Below are 26235 nucleotides of genomic sequence, written 5' to 3' on the forward strand. Positions count from 1 at the left end.
TTCTCGATGCTCTCTGTGCATGGCGTCCCCTGGGGAGTTCTGAAAAGAGACTGATGCCCAGTGGTGCCACCAGGGATGTCGATTCTGTTGGTGAGGGGCTCTGGTACCAGCCAGCCAGAGTGAGAACCCCTGGGCCAGAGCACTGAGGTCACGGCCTGGGCCGTCCTCTCTGCAGGTTGTACCTGGTGTCACCCTGCACGAGGACGTGCATTGGCTGATGCAGGATGGGCTGGGCGTGCCAGCATTCCCTCAGCTCCATCCCCGCCTCTGAGAACATACTCCCAGCAGATGATCTGCTGATCGGGCTTTGGCTACCAGAGGGGACTAACAGCCCCGTCACATTCCTCTTTTACCCCTAACACCAAGCATGTAGTAACTGTCCCATTAGATTTTCTCTTAGTCGGTGGAAGTATAGCTTTTGAAAATGGGGGACCAAGAGTTAAAGGAACCGCCCAAGTCACCAAATCTAGTAAGTGGCAGAGCTGGGATGTCCCATCTGAGCGATCGCCCCCTAGGCTTCATTTGAAGTTGCAGGAGGTCACCGTGCCTGGCACGTGGTGAACCCTAACTCAACGGTAACCATTGTTGGGTTGTTCGTCTGATGAATTTTTTTAAAAAAGCTCACAAAACAAAAAGAAAGGGATGATTAATCATATCTTACCTTGTATTGTGTTTTGTAATTTATAAGGGCTTTTAGTATCTATTATCCCATTTAATCTTCATAGCAGTTGGGTGATGTAAGGCTCCTGTCGCACACAGGCGTCTAGGAGCCTGGAGCACGTGGTGCCACAGCTCACACAGGGGCAGGGGGGCTCCTGGGAGACGTGGGGAAGGTGGGGCGGCCGTCGTGCATTCTCCACATTCAGGGGGCCTCACAAGGGGCCCTGGTGGTGAGGTGTGGCTTAATGGTGAATCGGAGGTTTGGGGCCACACGCCCCTGTGTTCAGACCGCACCTCTGCCGTCACTCGTGACTTGTTACGTGTGCGCCCGTGAGCACGACAGCTGCTGCCCCTCCGTTGCCCCATCCACCTCGTCTGGATGACGAGGCCTGTCTGACCCCACTGTGAGGATGGTTGCGTGAACGCGAGAACCTTATGTCGTGTACAGGTAACCAGCACACGTGGTGGTTGGGGGAGAAGAGAAGAAATCCCAGAAGTTGCCTTCGTGGCTGAGCCAGTGTATGGAAATATCCTGTTCACTTTGCGTAAGGGAAATTCATCATTAATGAGCTTGGAATGGTACCTCTCGAGCGACGATTTTGCTTGCTCATAGCCTCAGCGATCTTGCATAAAGTATATCTGATGGAACTCCGAAAAGCTTGTCTTTCCAACTGTGAATAGTTCAAATTTTAAACTGGCAGGAAACCCAGGGTCACTCCAAGTGACAGGAGTTGTGATTTGAGTGGAGGTGAGACACACGGCTCGGGTAACCCGTGGGGTAGAACACTTGGGTTGCACTTGGTCCTTGTAGTTTAAATTTTGGGGAGACCCAATCTGAAGAGGAGCGGGGGCCGGTCCCCCTGCCTCACTTGGTTAAACCCAGCACCTCCCCAGTGGACTCGCCCCTCGTGGCGCCCCGGGGACAGTTTTGCTGGGACGACAGTGTTGGGTGCTCAGCGCTTTCTTCTGCAGATGTGGAAACTTGGTCCCAGAGAGCTGGCAGCGCGTCCACCGGAGAGAAGCAGACTGGGGCTCTGTGCTGTGGGCGTCCTATGGCAGCTTCTTCCCCAGAAGTTACTCACTGCCCATCTCTCTCTCCTTGTCAGGTTTGGCCTTTGACCAGACAGATGACCCAAAACTTCTTAGGATGCACTCCATGTTTTCTTACTTTAATGAGCTTCTCTTACTGAGACTTTTACTTGCTGGATGGAAAGTGTGACTTCCCCTGGGAACGGGAGGGTAATCTGGTGACCCCATTCAGGCTTTGAGCCATATTTACACAGAGGCTGTGTCAGCCCCTCTGCTCCAGGGCAGGGACCGCTTTTCACAGCCGCCTTCCCTCGAGCCTGTGAGCTCTTTGGTGGCAGGGACGGGGTCTGATTAGCCAGAGTGGGCGGCTGGTGAACACTGGCCGTCTTGTTCCCTGGCTTCAATTCAGAGCACCTTCTTCTGCCAGCTGCCACCTGAGTAGGGCATGGGGGCTTCTCCATCAGAGCCCTGTGTTCACCTTCCGTTTACCTTGAACTGAGGCATCCATCACACCTGGCCTCTGTGAACTGCGTTGTAAACTTTGTTGGATTCATGTGGATTTGGTGCAAAAGAAAATAACGCTTCACATTTCTCCCTAACGTGAGGAAGTTGGACTCACCGTTTTTGTTACTGAAATAGAATCTAATATTAACAAGTGGAATTTTATTTTAAATAGAGAAAAAACAATTTAAAAAATATGAATGCATAAACTGTGGCCATTGTTTCCCTCTGTGACATAATTTCTCTGGGTAAATGAGTAAACATTGATACCATTTTTATCTTTAATTTTCTCATTATCTAAAATTTGGAAAATAATGTTTACTTAGGAAGTATAATAATACAATGGATACCCAAGAAGCAACCACGCAACTGTGATCACCAGTGCTTTGCATCTCGAGGGTTTTCCTCCTACCCCATCCCACCCCTCTGCTCCTACTCCTTGCCCAGAGCAGCTGCCATGTTTTGTCTTTAAAATTTAGGCCGTCACAGTTAGCTTTCTGTTCCATATCCATTTCTACCCTAGGACTGAGGGTTGATATTAGACTATTTTCTGGAAAAACCAAATCAGTAGATGTTTTCGGAAGTAATTTGCCCAATGCACCTCCCCTGGGCCCCTCTGTCACCAGACAGGATGGAGAACAAAGCTTTAGACACAGACACAGGGTGGGGTCTGCCCCCCCCCCCACCTGCCGCCAGGGGCTAATTCTTTGGCCTTACGGGGTCAGGAAGAAATACGAACACCTGTAGTATCAAGGGATCTGGTTTAAGAGGAGCAGCTGACAGGGGTGTGAGGGGGGAGGAGGACGGGGGGAGGAGGACGGGGGGAGGAGGACAGGGGGAGGAGGACGGGGGGGGAGGACGGGGGGAGGAGGGGAGGAACAAGGTCGGATCCAAGGGAGCCCGCTCTGTAAAAGGCCTGGGGTTTGATGTTTACTCCAGTTTTCAACAAGCCGCTGGGAATCAGCTGTCTTAAGTTCTCCAGGTTAATTTTTGTCGTGCTCGTTTTCCTCTGAACACAGGAGTAGTCAGAAGGCCAGCTCTGCACGAACCTGGCCAAGTCCAAGTTCCCGGCCCTCACAGCACATGCAGTCCCTGTAAGAATGGGAACTCGCAGGGTGGAGACGACATAAGATAAACAGGAACCAGGTGCAGCTCAACGAGGCCCTGCTCAGAGCACGTACCCTTTTCAGGTTAAATTTGGGGCTGGGGGTTAACAGACCTAGTTTCCCATTATGCAGTTTTTTCATCTAGAGCCTCCATTCACTTACTTAAGGCATATGGGAGGAAAATATCCATCTCCCAGTAAACATGGTTACCTGGGAAAATTTATAATCATCAAACTATGTGACCTCACTTAAAATACAGTGATGGCATAAGGCTGTGAAGATACAGACAAGAAATTTAGTGGAAGATTAAATGATTGTGCAAAACTTCAACAAGTAGTTTACCTCTGAGAGGAAAACGAGAATTCAGAAGTATTGCTGGCTCTGAAAAGGCTCAATCTTTTAACGTGAAAAAAGTGAATTTAAGAAATGTTGTCCTTGACAAGTTCTGAAGATGAGATAGAGACTAAATGGGAGAAGTTTTCTATTCTAGACACCCTTCTTTCTTCCACTGTTACATTTACTTATTCATTTATCGTTTTCATAACAATTTTATTGAGCTGTAATTCACATACTGTACAAATCACCCACTTAAATTGTGCAATTCACTCGTTGTCAGTACATTCACGGAGACGTGCAACCATCTCCACAATCAACCTTAGAACATTTACATCACCCCTAAAAGATAGTCTTTAATTTGTAGCATTTGTCTTCTGTGTCAGCCCTCTGCCAGTGATCTGGGCTGCAGGACCCACCCCCCTGCAATTATTAACCAGAGGCGCAGACGAAATTTTACTTGAACAAAGATTTCTGAAGCTTACTTCTTCCATTGTTTCTTAAGTTAAAGACTGTTATGTTCAGGCAGCGCCCTGAAGCCTTGCTCTACGTCCCTTACGTCCTACAGAGAACGTGGGCCGCGTGCAGTGATGGAGTTCTCCCACCTGCCTACCCAGAGTGGCAGAAGCCATCCTTGTTTTTCTCATGTGTGGCAGCATATGATTTGTTTTAAATAAAGCCGCTGGGAATCAGCTGTCTTAAGTTCTCCAGGTTAAAGCTCTCTTGAGCTTGAAAGTTAATTTGAGAGGATTCAAATCCTGTTTCTGCTCTTGAGGAGGTCAGTATGTATTTGGGGGCCATGGTACAGAAACATGGAAAGTTAATCCAGTCCAAGGTTGCCAAAAGGGTTGTTCCACGTGATTTCCTTATGGAAATTCTTCGTTTCCTGTGAATCTTCAAATAGAACTGAAATTCTGTCAAAAGATAAGAACAAATATGGGAAACTCCCTTAAAGTTTGGAAGAATGCTTAGAACTTGGTGGGCCTCCTGTGGTTTCTCGGTGAGGTAACAGAACAACAGTTTCCTGCGTTTGAGCTGGGCCTCCCTCCGACCAGTGCGGTGTGCTCCTGGCACTCAGTGAAACTAAGTAAGAACCAAAACAAATTGTTGGAACAGAGTGAGAAAATCTGTGAACATCAAGGCAGCATGAGTTAGAACAACCTGAATTGGTTTAGTACCAAACCTGGCAGCCAAATTCAAGAAGCAACTTTTTATTACAAAATAAGTAGATGGAATTAAAGTAAGGGCTGTAAGGAGAGTAATTGGTAGTGCATAGTCTTTTTATAGGAAAAACTGATTTTTAAGTTCATTTAGATAAGAACACAAGCACATAGATGGTAAACAGACTGGAAGTGCTTATAAGTCAAGATAATTAATCGAAAAGATAAATGAGTCATTTGCCAAGGAAATGTCATGGAAGGCACCAGAGGGATACATGTTAGATTTGGTCTTATTTACACAGTTTTTAAGTGTGCTGGATAGACTACTTCTGGGGACAGTACTGGAAGCTGAGCTGCTTCCCCTGGTCCCCTTGTTTTAAATGGAGGCCTTACAGCGTAGGGGGTAAGAGCACAGCCTGGCCCTGCATTTGACCTTGGCCCTGCTGCTTAGTGGCTCTTTGACCTTGAGTACTTCAGCTAAGGTCTGCAAGCCACAGTTTCCTCATGGACACGGTGGGAACAGTAAGAGTGGCCGTGTCACAGGAGCATGCTGTGTGTTAGTGAGACGACCCACGGAAGTGCCAGCGTGTCCCTGGCCCACCGTACCCACGGGTGGCAGCTGCCAGTAACATAATCACCATAAAAACCAAGGCGCAGGTGTGTGGTCTCGGAAGAGAAGCATAGCCCAGAGCAGCTGCAGAGTCAGCCTTTGCCCACACGTAGCTGTGGCTAAAAACTGAGTGGAAGTCACCTTGGTGTTTCCAGAACTCTGTGGAGAGCTTGACAGTGAAGCGGACCCTTCCCTGTTAGAACGACTGTTGAAATAATGTTTAAACAACAACAACAAAAATTCTAATAGCTTTGCCTAAAGGGAAGAAGCCAGAGACTGAATAATGATGGACTCGTACAGAAAACCTGCCCTGTTGGGCAGATAATCTGTATCCTCCCTCAGCAATGTTAGAAAAGAGATGGGCGTTTCAGTTAAGAGGGAGGTGCTGATGTAGAAACAACTTCCTTGGAGTACAAGCATGGGCACACGAGGCTGCATTACCGACAGTGGTGTAAGATGACCTTCCTCGGGGGTGTTCCTGAGCAGGTACAGGACTGGGGCATGTGGGCTTTATCGTGGATGACAGGAAGGGCACCTGTGACGTTTGCAGCTTAGAAGGTGCGTGGAGACATTTGTATCTTACGTATCGGGAGGGGTGAGCCCAGAGCAAGGGGCCAGCTAGGACGGGCACCATTAAACCAAAATCTCACTTTTTCGACTAGCCCCTTCCCCACCCCGGTCGCTTCGGTACCCGGGTCTTGGACAGCTGTCAAAAATCGCACATCTGTTGAACTGTCCGAATCTGTTTTGGCTAGAAAACAATTAAGGATGTGCCTCATGAGTGTTATTTCATGGCACCTTCACTGCAGTTTGCTCAAGTAGACACCGTCTCCATTTTATAGGCGAGGAAACTGTGAGGTAGGTTTTCCTCAGACGAGCGAACACACCTGCAAGGCCAAGACCAAGGCCTGACGCTTGGCTCAAAGCTCCAGCGAAGCCACCTTGAGATTCGACAGCTGTTCTTCCACGGACGGTGGAGGCGCCAGCTCCCCCTGGTCCTTCCCCCACGCCCAGAAGGATACGCTGCCACAGAGGGGCCTCAGCAGACCCGTTCTCCCCCGGTCCTGGGGGCTGAGGCCCGAGGCCCAGGTGCAGCAGGGCCGGTTCCTCTGAGGGCTTGGGGGGAGGATCCGTTCCCGGCCCCCGCCCCGGCTTTGGCCATCCCTGGCATCCTTGTCCTGCAGACGCGTCACCCCGTGTCCGGCTTCCCTGCGTGGGGTCTCCTTGCATGCACATCTCTGTGCCCAAATTTCCCCTTTTCTAAGGATGCCACCCCAGTGACCTCATTTTAACTTGAGTGTCTCTGTAAAGACTTTTTCTCCAAGTAAGGTTACATTCTAAGTTATTGGGGGTTCGGGCTCCAGGGTATTTTCTTGGGGGGACACAACTCAATCTGTAACAGGGTAGCTGATGACACCACCAGTTGTGGAATGCCCTGCTGCTGAAGAGCCGGGTCTAGACCGCGCCTGAGAGGTTTCCCGCCCCGCGGCTTGCAGGGGAGACGAGGAGGCGAGGAGGGGGTGGTCTGTGCAGCCCCTCGCGGGCCTCCCAGGTCCTCAGGGGGGATCACAAACGGCTGAGGGGGTCCAGGCGAGGCTGCATGCACCATGTCACACAGCTGGTGAGCGGGACCCCTGTGCTCGTCCAGATCGGCCTCGCTCTGAGCACATGATCCTTGAGGCTTGCTCTCCCCCTGGATGTACTAAATTCTTTCGTCAACTGGTTGCTGACATTTTGCTTCCGTCTTGGAGTCACAGGTTAGGTTCCCCAGAGAGCAGACTCTCAGACAGAGGTTAGCCTTCTGGAAGCTTCTAACCGGGTGCTGTCAGTGTCCACACCTATGGAGAGGGGAGGGAGGGAGCAGGATTAGACAGAGGGGGAGGGGAGGCTGGGCTGTGAGGCATTGACAGCAGAGGCCTCGGCCAACCCCCGGGAGCTCTGAAACGAGGATGGCCCTTCAGCGTTGTCCCAGGCGGCGGCAGTAAGGGCTTTCTTAGTCCAGCCCATAAAAAGCAGAGTTTTAAATTTATTATATAAATATGACTGCATTTCAAGTAGCTACCGTAAGACAAACGATGATGCCTTCATGTATGCTTTTTATTATCATAAAATATACATCCTTTCTATGTATGCATATAAAGTAGACACACATACATGTATTTATTATGTTAGTAAAGAATGATTCTGATATTTTTAACTCTCTTAGTACCATAATCTCAATTGTCTGTATTTGAACTCATGACGCAATTTTGAATATGGGTCAAGGACGGGGGGGAGTCCTTATTCTGACTCCTTGAATGACTTTTACTGGGTTTGTGAATCCCAGATGTTCTATGGAAAAATCAGTGTTTGTGAAAGTATGTACTTTTCTGGAACAAGAATTTGAATCTTTCATCATATTCTCAGAGACATCTGTGTCCCTCCCCCATGAAGTTAAGAACCATTGTGTAAGGAAATTTAGAGTCAGGTCGTTGTTGCTTTTTTTTTTTTTTAATTTATTTTTATATTTATTTTTGGCTGTGTTGGGTCTTCGTTTCTGTGCGAGGGCTTTCTCTAGTTGCGGCAAGCGGGGGCCACTCTTCATCGCGGTGCGCGGGCCTCTCACTGTCGCGGCCTCTCTTGTTGCGGAGCACAGGCTCCAGACGCTCAGGCTCAGTAGTTGTGACGCGCAGGCTCAGTAGTTGTCACTCACAGGCCTAGTTGCTCCGCGGCATGTGGGATCTTCCCAGACCAGAGCTCGAACCCATGTCCCCTGCATTGGCAGGCAGATTCTCAACCACTGCGCCACCAGGGAAGCCCTCGTTGTTGCTTTGTAAGCTGCTCTTTACCGTCTCCGAACACACAGCCATGATACATAAAAAGAGAACATGAAAAAGTCAGAACCATGCCTTCCCCTCTTTCCCCTGAAAAGATATTTATCCACGCACAAGAGACAAACACAAAGACAGAGCAGAGAGTGAGGCCGAAGATGCTGCGGGCTGCAGGTTCCTAGGCAGGGGAAACAGTGATTGGCTCCGGTGGGGAGTCAGGATGTGCTGGTCCAGAGCATGATCTCTGCTGGGAAGTAGGGGCAGGCGGTCCCCTCCTCTAGAAGGGGGCAGCCACCACTGCTGCAAACTGCTGCCTGCTGTGACCTCTAGCTCATAGGAGCTGTGAGCCCAGGAAGAGAGTTGGCCTCTTCATCAGGAACTGAGATGAGTCACCGCTATGGCATCATCGGCCCTGTCACCATCGGGCAGGAACCCAGATGCCACCACCAACTAGATCTGGGCCAGGAGCACAAGGGGAGGGAGGGACCACAAAAACCTCTGACCAAGGAGGGGTGGTGAGTGAGAGAACACTGCAGCTATTCCCATCCCAGACGGGCCTGCAGACACACACCCCAAACCACGTGAAGAACTCTGACCTGAGCGTGTCAGCCAACCAAATTCACACTCAGAATCTGAGTCACTGGAGAGTAAAGTAAAAGCAAGAGGCATTCTTTAAAAAAAAAAAAAAAATGCCTAATGTCCTCAAAGAGATTAATGGAGGAATAATAACCATAAAAACAAGGAGAAGAACAGGAAATTCTGAATAAGAGGCAAAAACAGGCAAAAATGAAGTATAGGTAGATATGGAAAAAAACAATTAGAAATATCAGAAATGAGTAATAGATTCACTGAAATAGAGAAGAAAAAAAAAAAACAGATGAGACTAGACTCAGCTGAAGGGAGAATTAGTAAATAAGAAGCTGTTACTGAAGAATTCACCCAGAATAGAGCACAAATATGTAAAGATTAAAACCCGAAAATCAATCAGGTAAGAGAAATGGAAGATAGATTGAGAAACCCCACAATATGGAGAATTGCGGTCCTAGAAGAAGAGGACAGAGAAGTCGTGGCTGGAATTTTCCGACTTGGATGAGTACATGAACCCTCTGAGTGAAAGCACCCGCTGAGTCCCGGGCAGAATACCCCAAGATAAATGCAGGCCCGGCCTCATCAGAACCGCCGGGATAAAGGTGAAGCCCTTCCACGCTGCCGGGGAGAAATGACAGATTCCCTGCGCAGAAGCAGCTCTGACCGACAGCAGACTTGTCGTCATTGCTAACGGGTACAGAGAAGTATTTTCCAAGCGCTGAGGGGAGACAACAGTAAACCTACAATTTTGTGCTTTGCCGGCTGATTCACGAGCGGGGGTTTCAGCCGTGTCAGTTCTGAGAGTTTGCGTCCCACATGCTTTCATTGGAAAAAAAAAAAACGATGAAAAGATATTCACGTGCAAGAAGAGAAGGGAGAGAGGGGAAGTTTCAGGAGCTGTGAAAGGCCTCCGGTTCGACCCTGCTTGCAAGTTCGCAAGGAACCAGCCACCATTACTTTAAACTTGTTCCCACTTGTTAGCTTGAACTAGGTTTGCAGTGCAATGGTCTGGGTTTTTCTCCTTGGTTTTTATGTATTTACCGTAACACATACCATGTATTTTTTAACGTCTTGGGGCCTGTGCTCTGGCTGACTGCGCCATCACGTTGACGCTGTTATCGGGTTCCTGACACCAGTGCCCAGTCGGGTCTCTCCTCCCGTGTCTGTCATCGAAGAGGCGACTTCATGCTAATTCTTGGCAACCCCTGCCTCTTATCGAATACCCCTGAATTTCCACGCTCCTTAAGTGGAAAAGGAAAAGCGCTGTGTAACCACCCAACTGCCACCATCTCGCAATGTTACATTAACCCGCGTATTATTTATCACAGCATCTTGACTCCAAGAAAACAGGGTGTTTTTCAGGAGCTGTGGTGCTTTGTCAGGAGCACCTGGGTGGTAGCTTTATTATGTTCGTTTGAAATGTGTGTTCTGAACCGATGCTTTTGACAACTTTATTGATATTTCAAGTTGAATAATCATTTATGTTTGAGTACTTGGTTCTTCAGAGGTTTTGCCATTTAAAAAGTTTTATATTTTTCTAATCAGTGATTCACCAGGGGGTTTACAGTGATATCAGGCTTGGTGTAAATCAGTTTATAAACTTGTTCTCCTAACAGATTGGCAGATATTTCCTTAGTTGTATGGATTTCATAGTTATATAATGAAACGTTTAATGAAACACTTTTTATTGTGGTGGTAACTTACAGACTTACATAACATCACAGCTATCTGTATATATGTGTGTGTATGTAATATATAAATATGTATTTGTGATGTACATGTTTAAGCCATGTAAACAAATGTGGTAACTTCTAAAAATATCTAATTTTAAATATGTATCTAATATAATGATCTAGTTAGTGAGCCCTAATAAACTGGAAAAAGTGGGATAAAATGGGGGAATGGCTACCTTTGTGTCTATCACATCCTTAGAAGCATAATTTGAAAAATAACCCCCTATATAATTAATAATTAGAAGTACTCCCTTAATAATTAGAAATACTAACAAATAATGACATTACTAATTGAAATATCAATTTTGACAAGCCCTTACTTATTTCTCTATTAAAACGGCTTCCTGAAAGTATCACAGAAGTTAATGAATTGCTTGTAATTAAATGTGAACTTTTCTCCTCTAGTATTCAAATGGAAAAAAACTGAGATGTGATATATTCAAATTGCTTTATACTAAATTGAACATTAATGGCAATGTGAGTATAATATATGGTAATGTTACACATGAGAGTGATAAGAATCTATAATATTCATAATGGAATTTGCTAATTTTGAATATTGACTTATCTTTTAAGTTCATTTTGTTCCTGAAAATTCAAGTGCTGAAATAGTGTCTTGCCATCATTTTCTAACTAGCCCACGTGAAACTGCCATGAAAAACTTAAACGTTGTCATCCAACTAACAAATCAATCTCTTTTTTCTTCTCTCATTTTGTTAGCCTCTCAGCAAATACCCTGCTGTGATCAATGACATCTCATTCTGGTTACCTCCCGAGAATTACACAGAGAACGATTTCTATGACTTAGTCCGAACAATTGGAGGAGACCTGGTGGAAAAAGTTGATCTTATAGACAAGTTTGAACATCCAAAGTAAGTAAGAAACTTTCTGAGTTTCTCCTTTTTTATTTCCATGTGGCAAATGGCATGTGGAAGTATGTAAAAAAATTTTGCTGCAACCTATTGCATAAGAGACAAATGTATTCTGAATTTATAGTGAATATTCAGCATACCGGAAAACTCTTTTATATCAGTACTTTCTGAAAATCTTTCTAAAATACATTTTTAATCTTTCCTGCCTTAGTAGACAAAGGATATGAAACAGAAGGTTTTAAATATTTTGGAGCTTTTTGGTATTGTTTTGGGAAGTGATCTCTTACCATATCACATTCCAAGTACCAAGGAAATGAGGCAGAAAGAGCAGTTTGTGGAGAAAAAGCTGTTTTGTTAGTCTCTCACTGAATATTTATTAAGCGCTTAGCACACGCCAAGACCTGTATTACGTTCCAGGAGTTAAATGTGAATCTAGAAGTGTGCTCAAGGACTCGGGGAAACGATATCCCCTGAGCTCTTGCGTGTTTCTCTGTTTATACTTAGATGACAGCTTGGCTGGTTATAAAATCCTTGGCTCGCCCATTTTTTGGTGAGGGTCTTGTAAGTGTTGCTCAGTTATCTTCTCAAGTTTAACTTGATTTAAAGAAATCTGAGGCAGGGCTTGATTGTTTTCCTCTTCTTCCTAAAAGATTCTTTACCTTTAAAGTTTAATAACCGTAGCAGGATCCCTCTCAGTGTTGACCTGCTCTCCCTGGTGTGTAAATCCTTGTCTCTCTCTGATCAGATTTGGCTCCGCCTGGGTCTTAGGGAAGTTTTCTTGAATCATATCCGTAAGGATCTCTTCTGACCCCTCCCTTGGGGACCCAGACATGCGTGCCCCACCCCTCTGTATCTGACTCCTCTGCCTGCTGCTGTTTTCTCTCTAATGTTTTAAAACACTCTCTTCCGCCACTTCCTTTTGGGTGCTTCCCCATCGTTACCCTCTCTGCCCACCTCCCCGCCCCGGGTCTTCTGTGGTCTCTTCTTGCCCACACTCCATTTCCATCTTCAGTTACTTTGTTTCCCCTCCTTTTCTGAGTTCTTCAAGCTCGCATTTCAATTCTCCCTGTTTTCTTCCTGTCTCTTCCTGGAGTCATTTCTGCTTTGTGATTTTTCCTTCTTAAACAAATTGCTTCGTTTGGTTTTTAAAATTCACTGCAAAATATTTGGCCCGAAGTTTCATGTGCTCCAAAGGCAACATTTTTCTGTGACTTCCCCGTCAGTAAGTTTTTCTGCCATTTTTCTTACCTTTTTTTCTATATTTTGGTTGATGCATCAGCGGTGTGCGTGTGATTGCCTTTTTGTCACTCGTATTTGAATGCATTGGATTTTCGGAACCAGCTCTTTGCACAGGTTGAGGGCTGAGGTGGGGCTGGCATGGTGGGAGGGGCTAAGGCCGTCATTCAGGACTGCTGTTTTCACAACTGTAAGGCGTTTTTTCCCCTCCACTGCCAAAAACCAACCTCTCTTTAAATATGGCTCATTCCTCTCTTAGGTTCTTTGTGTAGGTCTGCCTCCTGCCCCAAATCTGCACTTGTTACACACAGATTTACCTTTGTTTACCCCAGTTTTGACCCTTGTTGGTGATGTAGACTTTGCACTTTAAACTGGAACCATTGGCTCTGAGGAAGTATTTATGCTGGTTTTTTCTGAGATCTGCCTATCTGTTCCTTCTCTTCACTTCCTCCCATTTGGCTTTTACTTGGTTTCAGCTGCTTTGGCAGATTTTAAATATATTTTGGAGCTTGCAGATGATATCTGTCTGCTAACTTTACAGAAAATAGACTCTATGGGGTAGCCCGGGGCCCTGGCACAGTGGAGAACCTGCCCAGCGCCTGTACTGTCTTACTAAGGGGCTAGGATGGCAGTAAGGTTCCTGTGGCAGAGATTCCTAGTTATCTCTCAACATCCCACCGCCCGTTATAAAAATACATAACTTTGATTTTTATCTAACCAACCTAGCCAACTAAAAGTCTACACTTCAGAGCTTCCTCTACAAAAAAGTGTATCTATGTAGCTGAGTTTAGCCAGTGATTTAGAAGTAGAAGTTTTTAGTGGCATTTCCAGAAGTTTCTTTAAAAACTGGGTTGAGGCTGTCCTTTACCTTTCTTCTACCTGGATGTGGATGTAACGGCTGGTACCTTGGCAGCCATTCTGGACCATGGTGTCACCTTGGCAGTGGAAGCTGTGTGTGGGGAACAGCAGCACAGAAGTTGCCTGGGTCTCTGACACTGGGGAGTCGATTCAGTCGTAGACTTTCACAAGAGAGAGAAGTATCTTGTTTAAGCCACTATTTTTCAGATCTTCATTATGGACAACCAAAGGTCAACCTTGCTCTTACAGCCCTGAGGAAAAGGACACACTTGAGGAAAATAATACATTATTTCGTAATGGTGGCGCACTGCGTACTGACGCTCAGGAAATATCTAGGGCAGGGGGTGGCAGACTTTTTCTGTTGAAGGCCAGGTGGTAAATACAAGGGGCAGGCCATAAACAAATTTACCCACTGATTCTTGAGTGCCTGTGTTATAGGAAACGTTGGCTTCACTGGGGGCACAAGGCAAGATCCCAGTTCTTATGGAGCCAAATAACATAGGAGAAATGAACTCAGCAATAAAAAGCATAAGGTACAATAAGCTTGGTTAAACCTAATCAAGACCTGCCTGCTCTCTTGCACATAACTGATGCTCAGTAACTTTCATCGACTTGAAATGAGAGGCCCGTGTCTAGGGCTGTAGATTCAGAGGGAAGAGGCCATCGGTCTGGGGAGAGTTACCCAGGAGCCAGGATAGCCGGCCCTGTGTGTCTGTCTCCTCTCTGACACCTTGTGAATGACACGTCCCCAGTCCTGATTGTGATTGTGACTCAGCGCTCTTTAGTGGAAACGTTCAGTTTCTGTAAAAACAACTCTGGGTTGTTAGGCTGTTTTGTTGCCAGGACAGAGTCCCTCATGGTGGCCTTTTCAGGACAGAGGGGATTTATTTAGGATACACCTGAGTGAGGGCTGGAAAGCTACTCAGAACCGAGGCAGGTCTGAGACCAGAGACCTTCTGCATCTGGGCCCCTGGCTCTGTCCCTGTCCTCGCCCCTCCTGGCCAGCGTCTGCGTCCTCCGTCCCCTCCGCCACCCCCCTCCCCAAGTTACACACACATTCACGTCTCCGCCCCTTGCTGCCTTGGCCAAAGTCTTTTCTGGCCCATCCCCTCCATTGTCCCAGTACCAGTTCTGGGAGGAAGCAGCCTAATTAACTGAGCAAACCGTCATCCCCCTTGTTGGGCAGAGCCCTTTGCGCCAGGCTGCTTCCTGAGGTCTGGGCAGGCTGTGGACAAGCCACTGTTGGTTCAAGAGCCCGTTGTTGGTCTAGTCGGGGCCGCCGTAAACCGCCCGGCCCCGCTTTCTGGACACGAAGCCAGAGGCCGAGCATCTTCAGCCAGAAGGGTTCACTGGGCAGTTCTCAGAACAAACACGGGCGCACTGCCTTCCTCCTCCCCGCGTGGGGCTCGGTACCGGCTCCTGCCTGCTGGCCCAGTCATGTCTTTTACTCTTCATTTGCTCTTAAACTTCTCCAGGCTGTCCCACTTGAGGGACACACCTTGGGGGCTGAGGGCACAGTAGCTCCCTCCACCCTCCCTCAGGGTTTATATTAGCGGAAGGAGGCTCACTGCCTGATGCTTGGTGGATACTTAATAATCCTCCTTCATTCCTTGGAGGAGCTTTTATTAGATGACTAGGAATGCCTTATGGCATTGGAGGGGGAGGCGGTGTAGTCTGATGGAAAGAGCTCAGTGTTCAGACTCAGAAGCCTTGATTCCTGACCCCTCACATCCTAGATGTCTGGTACAGGGACTCCCTGAGCCTCAGCGTCCCCACCTACCAACTTAGATGAGCACGAATGTTGTCTTGAAGTGGCAGCCGCAAACATAAGATGGGCCTATCTATGTGAATGCTTTGAAAATCGCACAGAGTTCTAAAAAAGTTGCTGGGTGTTAGACTGTAAATCAGTAACTTTCACGGTCAACCTGTGCTGTTTTTTTAAAATAAAGAATGACCTCAGTAGAGCGAGTCAGCTGGGGTTTGGCAGTCAGTACATATGATGGGGAAGCTCTGATACTAGAGGGAAGAGAATGAGACTTCACGCAACGCTGTCATCTGAAACGGTGCCTGGTCTTCCTGCAACTTGAGGAGTAAATTTTTAATCAGAACAAAATAAAAATACTTTGTGCAGTGGCATAGACGCCGGCCAGCAGGGCTCTGTAGTCCACAGGACCATTCTCTGGGTTGTATGTTGGGAAAGTGCTACGGGCAGTGGCAGGTGGACTGACGTCTCTGGTCTGCATCTCTGGTCTTGTTTCTTTAGACAGAGCCGAGTAAGTGCACTTATTGGAACTAAAAGGTTGGCCAGCAATGAGAAGCCAACTCCAGTGAATCTTGGGAGAGCTCGTCAGAAATTGTGTCCCCTTGAAACTGACAGTGTGCAGTACCAAGGAGACGGCATTAGAACTCTCCTGTCTCCTTGCTCTTCCTTCATTTTTATCGCAAGCCTGGTGGCATGAGTATCAGAACTTCTATTGTTGTGGTTCAGACAGCCCAGAAGGCAGTTCTAAGAAGACTATTTTTGGCCTGATATTTCTTTTTCCCGATCCCGTCCCTACGCTCCTCCCCCAAGCCTTCTTTTTAAAGCAGCCCACGAGGCGTGCGCTTTATTGTGATCACAGAGCAGCCGTGCTGGCCACCAGCATGAGATGCATTGAAACAATTAGTTCAGTCCCCAAACTCCCTGTCCTGCCTTGTCCCCCGGGACCTCGCCATTTGTGGAAGGATTCTTCGGGATTACCCGCAGGCTGCCCAGGCCCCAGAGGAGCAGGTCTGCACAGAGGAGGGAGGGAGGGAGCCGAGCACCTGCTTGATGCTGGCGAGGCTGGGCCAGAGGCCAGGCGCCCGGTGAACTGCGTCCTCAGTGACCTGCTGTGTCACTGCACACCTCTGTGGAAACTAACCAGGAAGCCACTCTTTCCTCTTGAACGTGCAGTGAGCAGTTTTCAGGGCGTCCTCTGGCCGTGTCTCCGCTTGGCATCCTGTGTCCCTTTTTGTAGTGTGGAGACTGCACGCCCTCTTTCCAAGATGCCAGGTGAGGGAACCTCACGCCCCTTGATGGTGGCCTGTCCGCCCTCACGGGGCTGATCAGAGAGAAGCAAGTGAGGACGAGCACCGAGGGCAGTTGCGCGGGGACGGGACGTCTCCGATCTGCTGGCAGAAATGGGATAGGGAGCCCACCATTTGGGGCAATTATGAGAGAGGCTTTCAATCATTTTGGGTCTTCAGAGTTTTTAACCCAGTTCGCAGGGTCACTTCTTTCCACGGGCTGCCACCCCAATGTACGCCCAGAGACAGCCATGGGAGTCAGCCCTCGCCCGCCCTCCCTCACCGTCTGTCCCCGTGCCTGTCACCTCATTCTGCACAGCCCGCGGAGGCTTGGCCCCGAGTGTACTGCGGCCCTCAGAGTTAGTCGTGTTGTCCTAGCGACCAAGAGCCGCACGAATCCGAATCCGGCCGACGCCGTGCGGCCTCAGAAGCGCACATTAGCATCGCCACACAGCTGTGCTCGTTAGAGAGTCGGGGGCCGAGTCTCTGCAGGTGGGCCTGCCTGTGTAAGGATGTCTCAGGGGCATACAGGTGAGGCCTGTTTGGGACAGTCTTCAAATCTTCAGGGCTCTGAGCAGCAGAGGTGCCCTGGTGGCCCTGGGCCTCACCTGGCTGGTGTCCTGAGCAAGAATCAAGCCTTCTCTGCCACCAGCGCCTCTGGGCTCCAGCATCACGCGGTCCGGGGCCGCGACTCACACTGCGAGCGGGCGGGGGCAGCACCGTGCAGCCGCCCCAGTGTCTCCTGGGCGACTTATTTTCCTTAACTTGGTCAAGCTGAGGCTCAAGCAGCATCCAGGAGGTGTACCGAAGAAGGCACGGGGCGGCCCCGTGTGGGATGAGGGGTCCCTCCAGGGGGAAGGACCAGCGATGTACACAGGTGGGCCCAGTGGTACCCACCGTCTAGGGTGCCTGTCCTTAGGGACTTGGTAGAGGGCCAAGCAGGCAGTAGCACGGGAGGTGTGAGGCGGGGCAGACCGGCCGTCCCAGAGGAGCCAGGCCTCGCGGCAGCCGTCCAGCCGCCAGTGGAGTGGAGCCCGGCTCAGGCTGTCTCGGAGGACCGTGGGGGCCACTTCCTGGGGTGCGAGCCCCGGGCCTTGAGGCACGGTCACCGGCAGGACAGCCTGGATGGTCTGCTGGGAGCTGCTGGCCCAGGGCTCCTGCTTGTCTCCCCCTCAGAGTTGGGACCGGGTTCCTAGTCAGAACGAGGCAGAATCTGAGACCCGGTGTTGGGGGGACACGGGGAGCGGTGAAGTTAGAAAACCCAGGAGAGCAGCAGGTCCTTACAGGAGCGTCCTTCTGTGCTTGTTGTGTTTCGTTTTAATAGTCCATAGCTTCTCTGTAGTCTGTTTATTCAAGTGTAGCTAGGGGCCAGGGAGGGTGTTATCATCGTGGGAATTTGATCGGGGTCTAGTGAGGAAAGAGCAAGGTGGAATGTTCCATGAGATTTACACGAGGAGAGAAGGGCGCCTCAAGGCAACGTGGTTCAAGGAGGGCATCCCCGTCTCAGTGGGGCTGCTCGTGACGGTGAGAGGACGAGTCAGACGCCGAGGACGTGAACGAAGGAACCTCTGTTCCAATGTCATGGTGGTCACCACCCACCTGATCACACGGATCTCCGTCTCCAGCAGAGCCCCCTCAGGGTCTTCTGGAAGCCACAGAGGGCGTCTCGTGTGTGTTCACCAACAACCCTACTCCACTGAACGTGGCGATGATCCTCATCAGGTCCCCAGGGTTTCCGGCCGGGCATCGCCGGTCGTGCCGCTTCCCCAGCAGGCACGCTGTTGAGCTTCGGCGCCCCCGTGGTGTCCTGTGTGTTCCAGGCTTGTGCACAGCTGAGTCAGGTCATGCTTGTCACCTCTGCCTGAGCCCCGTCTTCCCACCTGCCTCGTAGGGCCCCTCCCGCACGTCCTCCCCTCGGCTTTTCCCTTCAGGTAACACATCAAACAAAGGCTGGGGATTCCAGGTCGGACCTGGCGAAGTCTCGTTTACACTAACATCTTTTCCATGCGAGCGCTGTTCAGAAACGAGGACAAAATCAGCAAAATGCCAGTTGCCTTACGTAACTATTTTGTAAGATGTCTCATGTGTGTACTGTTTCTCAGAGGAGAAAGCACACCTCACAGAAGTGTTTGGGGGGGGGGGGGGGTCTGTGTTTGACAGGTGTGGCCACTTTTCTTAGCCTTCACTTGCTCCTGAAAGAAAGTGACAGTAGTAAGATGAGGAGAGAGGAAACTAACTCGTGATGAAAATTAAGCAGGTGAAATATTTGTACAAGAGATGGCAGCCGTGGTCTAGACATTTACACAGAATTTTACTGGAATAAATAATCACTTACCCCAGCTTTCATTAAATATGGTAATTTCTCCTAGATCATCTGTCCAGTCATGCACCCAGGATGTAGTTTTTGAAATTCTGTGGTGATGGTAGAATGAGTATTTCTAACACATTCTTCTGTTTTAGCAATTGCCATATTGCATCGCATTTATTCATTTTTCCACCCTTGCACTGTGAATTAGTGTCAGGCACTGGGTCTTGAACTTTCTACTATCTTTGGGTTTTAGAACATAGTAACCACACTCAATTAAAAAATCTTAGTGAATGAATGATGAAGAAAAAGAAAGAAAATTCATACGTTAGGTCATGTTTTCTCAGGATATAACAGACATCCCTTTCCATGTAGACCAAAAAGACACCCCAGTTGGTAACATTTTCTGGTCGAGTGACCGGAATTCTTTCCTATCAGTTATGATGGTTTCTTACAGGAGAGAAAAGTGGGGTGAGGACTGATACGTAGAAACAGGAATTAGGTTTCAGTAAGTTGGGTTCTGAGTAAACGGCTGGTTTAAAAATAGTGCAGTTTGGACCAAATGTTCAGATAGAGAAAAGGAAGGAAAGAAAAGGGGGAAACGGTGTTTTTAAGAAGGTTGGTCGTATCCTATATAAAATATATTTTAAAGCTCTGAGCTCCCAGGATCAGGATACTGGGGGTGTTGGAAGTATGCAAATTATCCATGGTTACCTAGAAAACCCTTTTCTGATTGGAAGAGGGGAGATCACAAGGCAGGATAGAAATTCAAGGAATCAAATTATAATGTGTTTATATGTATGTTTGTTTGCCACAAGATGAGGAGCGAGGAAAATTTTTGAAGGAAGGTAACATGAAAGGAAGAAAAAAGCTCTGCACAGGGAAGGCAGAGAAGCTTTCGATCTCCTGAAAGTGGAGTTTCCAAACCCATATGCACCGAAGCTGTCCTGTCCAGAGTCACAGGAGTAGTGGACCCTGGCGTCCTTTTCTGGAAGCAGCTTCCTCCCCCCACGTGTATGCAGCGTTGATAGGGCAGCTTGCACACCGGTCCGGTAGGTCTCTGCCCCTTGGCCCAGCTGACTGGTCCAGGGGTGAGCACCTAACAAAGCTGGGCAAATGGGCCTCTTCTCGGTCCTGTTTGGGTGGAAAACCAAAGAGAGCTTTTAAGCTGTAAGTGATCTTCCTGGGAGCCATCTCTGGCCACGTTTCCCAAGGTGAGCAGAGAGAGAGGGAAGGAAGTGGCGGAGTAGAGACGGGAGGTGGAGGGAAGACGCTGGCGAGGCGGAGTACCCCGTCCCGCCCTGGGCTGGGGCCCAGCTGCACCGGCCCTTCCCGCAGTCCTTCCTCAGACTCTGTAAGCCAGTGCAACTCCCCGGTCCCTTAAGCTCTTGGGACGTGGGCTTCCTTCCATTCCTGGAGACCAAATGAGTTCCTGTCGCTTTGGGCCCTGGAAGAGGGCAAGAAGGCAGAGGAAACAGGCTGAAGCCATCAGCTTCCTTGTCAGAGAACTTGGAGCAGCACGGAAATAAGCTGCAGCTGGCCTTGGTCTCCAGATGTCTCTATTCGGTATGAGTTTTAAATGGTTCTTTTCCTCTGAGCTGGAGTGGCTAAAATTAATGTTCTCTTGGTGTGACGCACTCGTTCCAGGGAACATGCATTGCACCCTTACTCTGGGGGAGGCACTGTGCTATCTGTGATACTCATCACCCGGAAATACCGAAACGGTGTTTAGAAATGAGCTCCTGTCCTCAAGGCGCTCACAGTCTGAAAGGAGGTCGGTGCAGATAGATATTCGCAGTCAGGGTGCAGCCAGAGGCCTTGGATGAGCGATGCACCACCGAGATTTCAAAGAAGGGCAGCGCCTTACTTTGCCTTAAATGCTCAAGAAGCTTTTACAGATCATGGTTCAGCTGAATCTTGGAGGCAAACAGGACTTAGCTATGGAAGGGGCCAAGGCCGAGCGGGCAGCTCGCGCAAAGACAGGAAGACAGAGATGGGAGAGGAGTTCAGAGTGGCTGGCGCAGGCACACGGGGGTGAGGATGAACCGCGAGCTTGCAAGGGGTCCGATCGTAAAGGCCTTGAATTCCTTTATAAAAACGTGGACTTATCTGGTCGAGCATGTGGGGAGTCACTGAGCTGGTTCAGCTATTTGCAGTTTACAAAGGATTATCTGTCTTGCCTGTGGCAACCGTGTTGGCCAGGGGTGAGGGTGGTCGAAGGAAAAGATGTAGAAGCACACGTGTGCAGTCTGAGTGCGAGAAGATGCGTTCTCGCCGAGACGGTGGCAGGAGCCTTGTGGGAAGAAGCTGGCTGGTGGGGGAGATACTTAAGAGTTAGGATCCCCGGGAAAGGTGGGCTGTTGCAGGGAGAGAGCACGGGCGCAGAAGGAAATACAGCTCCCAAGACCTGGACCTGTGTGACTAGGAGGATGGAGGTTGATGGTGCCATAGGGAGCAGGTGGGGGGAGCAGTCTTTGGTGGAGATTATTTGATTCCTTTGAGCTTCTTGGCTTGAGGTGGGGCACACAGGAAAGTTGACCTAAGAGCCCCCGAGGGGGGGGCCAGGATTAGAATACATCCTTGGGAGTTGGAGCACCGGGTGTGACTGGGACCCCAGAAAGTTCTAGAACAGGAGAAGAGGTGGATGAGAAGAGAGCCCCAGAGAAGGCTTAGAGGATAGGAGAGAGAGAGAGAGCGAGGGAGGGGCTCAGCAGGGTGACCCAGGACGTCCAGCTGGCGGAGCGCGGTGATGGGGTCCAGCCAGCGGGCACCAAGGCCACACGGGTTGGCCTTTAGAAAGTTCAGTTCTAGAAAGTACTTTGGATAATCATATTTCTTCCCCTTTGCTCCCGTTGTGGCTTCACTTACATTTATTCCACAAATGTTAGTAATTAGAGAATGCTTGATTTCATGGATATACACCGAGGGTTGATGCATTACGGAGCAAACAAGATGTCCCAACTCTGCCACCTAGACCTGCCTCTTCAGAGCTGTGTGTCTGGCAGTTTTCACTTGGAGTGATGCTGTCGGGAAGTTTCACTTTTCCGTCCCTGACCTGTTTCTGTTTTCCCTCCCTGTATGGTTCATTTAAAGGACGGACTAAGACAGCTGGAGGACCTCCTCCAGGCCCTCTGAAAAGCAGGGGGCGCACCGATGTGGTGATTAGAGACCAGCGCCGCAGCGCAGGGGCGGCCCACTTAACACAAGCCTCACTAGATTCATTCAGGGCGTGTAGCCGATGTATCAATTCAGGAAAGGATGGGGCCTGAAAATTAGGACCTAAACATATGAATAGGATTTAGGATTTAAGCGATACTTTGATCAGCATTTCTTAAAATGGCACATGGAGGAAAGAGTCCTTAATATCACATATACTTCCCATTGGTTTTGTGTGGCAGGGGTCTGTTCACCCGCTGGGGGTGGTTGCAGCCCCCCTGGGGGACAGAAGTGCCGTACAGTCCAACACAGGCGCAGTTCTAGAGGTCAGACCTGACCTCCACTCACCTCTCAGCCCAAAAACAGCCTTCCGGAAATGAGAGGAAGCAAGCGAGGAAAGCAGCGTGAGGAACATATTGCAAGGAAAACAGAGAAGACTTGATTATATTTAGAATGTTATTTTTCTGACCTAGATTAAATCAATGGATACCTATACATTGCACTTACTTCTCCGTTTCAGGATTCCTCCTGCAAGAGAACCTATTTAAATATGAATCCCAAATAATGTTATCTCATGTCTGATGCAGGAATGTATCTGGCAATATTAAGCAGATCAAACTCCTGAGAAGCCTAGTCTGAATAGAAGCTATTCTTGGCATTGTTTAAGTAAAGGAGATCAATAGAGATATTCAAGGTGGAAAAGTCCTAATAGTTAGTAGGAAACCAAAATTCAAGGTCTCTCCAACCTTCAAAGCAGAGCAAGTGTTTCTCAGGAAACGAACGTGTCTTAGAGATTTCAGCAGGGCCCCCGGACAGTGGTGCCCCCTCCTTCACGCTCCACACCTGGTGTGCACCCCCCTCCCTGCCTGGACATCCCCCTGTGGGCAGCTTTGCCCGGCCAGTGGCTGGACCAGGTGCCGGTTGAAGTTGGACTCTGTAACATATGACCCGATTTACACATTTATATATTGTAATCACACTGTTTAACTATTTTATTTTAATTTTAATGTCAGATTATTCTTTTTTTTTTTTGATGTGGACCATTTTTAAAGTCTTTATTGAATTTGTTACAATATTGCTTCTGTTTTATGTTTTGTTTTTTTTGCCAGGAGGCATGTGGGATCTTAGCTCCCGGATCAGGGACCGAACCCGCACCCCCTACATTGGAAGGCAAAGTCCTAACCACTGGACCGCCAGGGAAGTCCCTGTTTAACTATTTTAAATAATACTTTTACTTAGGTTTCCTGCTTGCAATACAAGAGGGATTTTTTTTTTCTTTTAGCTCATGCTGTGATGTAAAAATGGCAAGGCAGTTGTTGTACTCATAATTGCAAATTTGTTTAATTAAAATTACATTCAGTTGTGCTGACACTTCTAAGCAACTGTGAAAAATAGCTATTATGATCTGTTGGTATGCTGCCTTGAGTGGTTATTAATTTTAGTCAGAAGGAGGTTTTAGTTCTTTATCATCACCAAACTTGAACATTAGTTTGAGTGAAACAGTATCAATAATTCTAAACCTTTATATTTGTTTATCAGTTGGGCCTTTGCATTATGTTTTTAGAATCAGTTTCTCACCCTCTCCCCCAATAAAGATACGGAAGTTTTATCTGTTAAGTATCACATGGGAGTGTTCTATGGAAAAATAGATCCAAACAGCCCATAGCAGATGTAAGGGGAGCCTGTCTTCACAAGCGTTACTTGCTCTCCTGAGACTGGGTCATGGTTTCTGGAGCTCAGCTGGCCTGCAGTGCCTACATGATGTGGTTCTGTCATATTCTGTCTTATTTCTTAACAAGTCCTGGCAGGAATGGACTACGTCGTCACTCGGGAATGGCGGGCCTTCACGGAGCAGTGCCCTGGCCCTGGAGGCTGCCCCAGGTTCAGGTCCTGGCTTTGTCACCTGGTGGCCGTGGGACTTTGAGCAAGTTGCTTTCTCTCTCTGAGTTTCTTTGTCTTTACAATGGAATTAAGGTTAGAACCTACCTTAAAGGTTATTTTGCAGGGCCTGGCACCTACATATACAGGATTAACTACTGTTGGTGGTGGTGATGAGATCCTAGGGGTGAGTTTCTTCTGGGAGAAACTAATTGTAATTGAATGTAAGCACTAACTACACACCAAGAAGAGCAAAGCTTCCAGCTAGAAGGTTTGCATGTTATGTTTACCATAGTTAAGCGCATACTCAGAAGAGGCGTACAGCTGCTTGATGATAATAAACAACAAAGTCGCTTTCTTGAGGTCTAATTGTTTTGGATAGGAAGAGGAGAAAAGAAGGTAGAGGATATTTTGAAAGAAAAAAAGTGTGATGGGGTTTAAGATCTGAGAAGGAATTGTTTTAACACCTTAAGAAAAGGTTGCAGTGTACTTTTTTTTTCTGAGCACAGTAAATGCTTTAGGATGTAGGCGGGTTTGATATTATTGGTAGAGGAAATGGGAAGAAACAACAGAATTGGACTTTGCAGCCAACACATCTGTTTGCAGGGCGCTATCTCATGAGACTTCCATTCTGGACAGGCCCTGCGTCTGTGTTTCTCAGGGTTTTGATTCTGGCCAGAAGTCTACCCCGTAGAGTCTAAATTCCACAGGGATCCTGCACAGGACAGCCGTATTCTGATCTGGAATTCAGTGAGCAGCTGATTTGATGGTATGAGTGATTACCAAATAGTTGCTCTCAGTGTCCATGAAACGGGGGAGATCAGTCATTCTTAGGAGATGACACTATTTTGCCATCATCTACTGGTGTTTTAAAATCTGTCTCATGGTAAAATAATTTCCAAAGCACATCGACCATTAGATGTCTTTTAAAAATAGCATTGTTACACGAATTTACAAAAAGCATTGTGGCCTGAGCACGAGACTTATTCAGGAGCCCCGAGGGCACGGGGCTCAGCCTGCAGCACAGTGCACTGCAGGATAAAGTCCTGCTTCCTCAAGACGGTTCTCTAGGGTCCCTGTGCCATCAGTCGATGGACTGTCAGTGGTCTCACCCAGCTTCTCTCTCATCTGGACGAGCCACTGGTTCATCACCTAAAAACTTGGTGTCATAACCCTACCTTAAAAGCAGCATTGTAAAGTCTAAAATGAAATGAAGTTCATAAAAGTACATCCAAATATTCTTTAAAGCAGAATGATTGAATTTTTAATTTTAACACGTGTCCTTCCGCCGTCTTTGTGGCCGCGGACATATTCCCAGTGCCTGGTGCTCTGTGTGTCATGTCCTGTCATGGCAGTTATCATGTAATGTAACCAGAAGCCATACTGTTCTCAGTCATTATTTGGAAATTGCATATGAAATGTTGCGATGTTTGTACTCTGCACTTAACTCCTGAAGATTTGCGCTCATCTGGGAATCCCATCAGGTGTATTCAGAATATCTTTGGGGATTTTCAGGAATGAAAAGTAGATTGATTCTTCTTCCTTAGGTAGAGTGAACTGGTTCAGAGTTTATCAGACCGTTTGCATAAATGCCCAGTAGGAAACTCTGGGGTGCCTGGGAAAGGCCACATTGTCTTGTAAATTGGGGAATCAGACCCACCTTCCTCTCTTCTTTACTAGACATCTGGTTCTTTATTTGCAAACGGTTCGGTGAGAACAGTGCCCGTGAGGCCCCTGAGGTGTAGGGCCTTGAGAAGGTGTCTGTGTACTTGCAGATTTCACTGACTGACAGGCAGGGTCCTTGAGAAGCAGCCTGTCACTCACCATTACCGACGTGGTGGGCGCCCCTACACCGGTGTCTGCAGCTGCCCATTTGCTGCTTCAGGTCTGGGCGTCTGGCTCGAACACGGAGGTCTTCGAAGGCTCACCTGCTTTCTTCTTCTTCTGAGCAGAGTGCCCAGGGGTCACGTACTTCCCTAAGGGAAGGTGTCTCTAATCAACAGTCACCTCTCAAATACTCTGGTGGGTTTTGAATAATCCTTTTTTTTTTTTGAATCATGCTCCATTTTGCTGCTATCTGCTTCACTCTTGGACTAAGTTTTTAAAGGTTGTATCCCCAAGGTAATGTTGAACTTTTTCATGAGTATGTGTCTTTCAAGTCTCTTTTTCCTATAATCCTATGTGGGCAATTTAATTAGGGGGTGTGTGTGTGTGTGTGCGCGTGTGCACGTGCACACGCAGACACGCAGGGACTATGGAGTACCTGTTCTGTATGAGCTACTGTATTATATGCTGGTACAGTGGGAGGACTGAGGCTCAGAGAGTCTAAGTCACTGGCCTGAGGTCACACAG

At 48.1% G+C, this 26235-nt stretch overlaps 1 protein-coding gene across 12 annotated transcripts in view; it reads left to right on the forward strand.

The window, feature by feature from the left end:
• Positions 1-26235, forward strand: part of FARS2 (phenylalanyl-tRNA synthetase 2, mitochondrial) — a 374708-nt gene that overhangs the window by 229534 nt on the left and 118939 nt on the right. For all 12 annotated transcript variants that reach the window (XM_059937845.1, XM_059937846.1, XM_059937847.1 and 9 more), the window contains one exon: positions 11251-11402. In XM_059937845.1, coding sequence (XP_059793828.1) covers positions 11251-11402 — 152 coding nt within the window. The remainder of the gene's footprint in view (positions 1-11250; positions 11403-26235) is intronic.

This window comes from Balaenoptera ricei, chromosome 11 (genome assembly GCF_028023285.1).
Source record: "Balaenoptera ricei isolate mBalRic1 chromosome 11, mBalRic1.hap2, whole genome shotgun sequence".
Taxonomy (NCBI): Eukaryota; Metazoa; Chordata; class Mammalia; order Artiodactyla; family Balaenopteridae; genus Balaenoptera; species Balaenoptera ricei.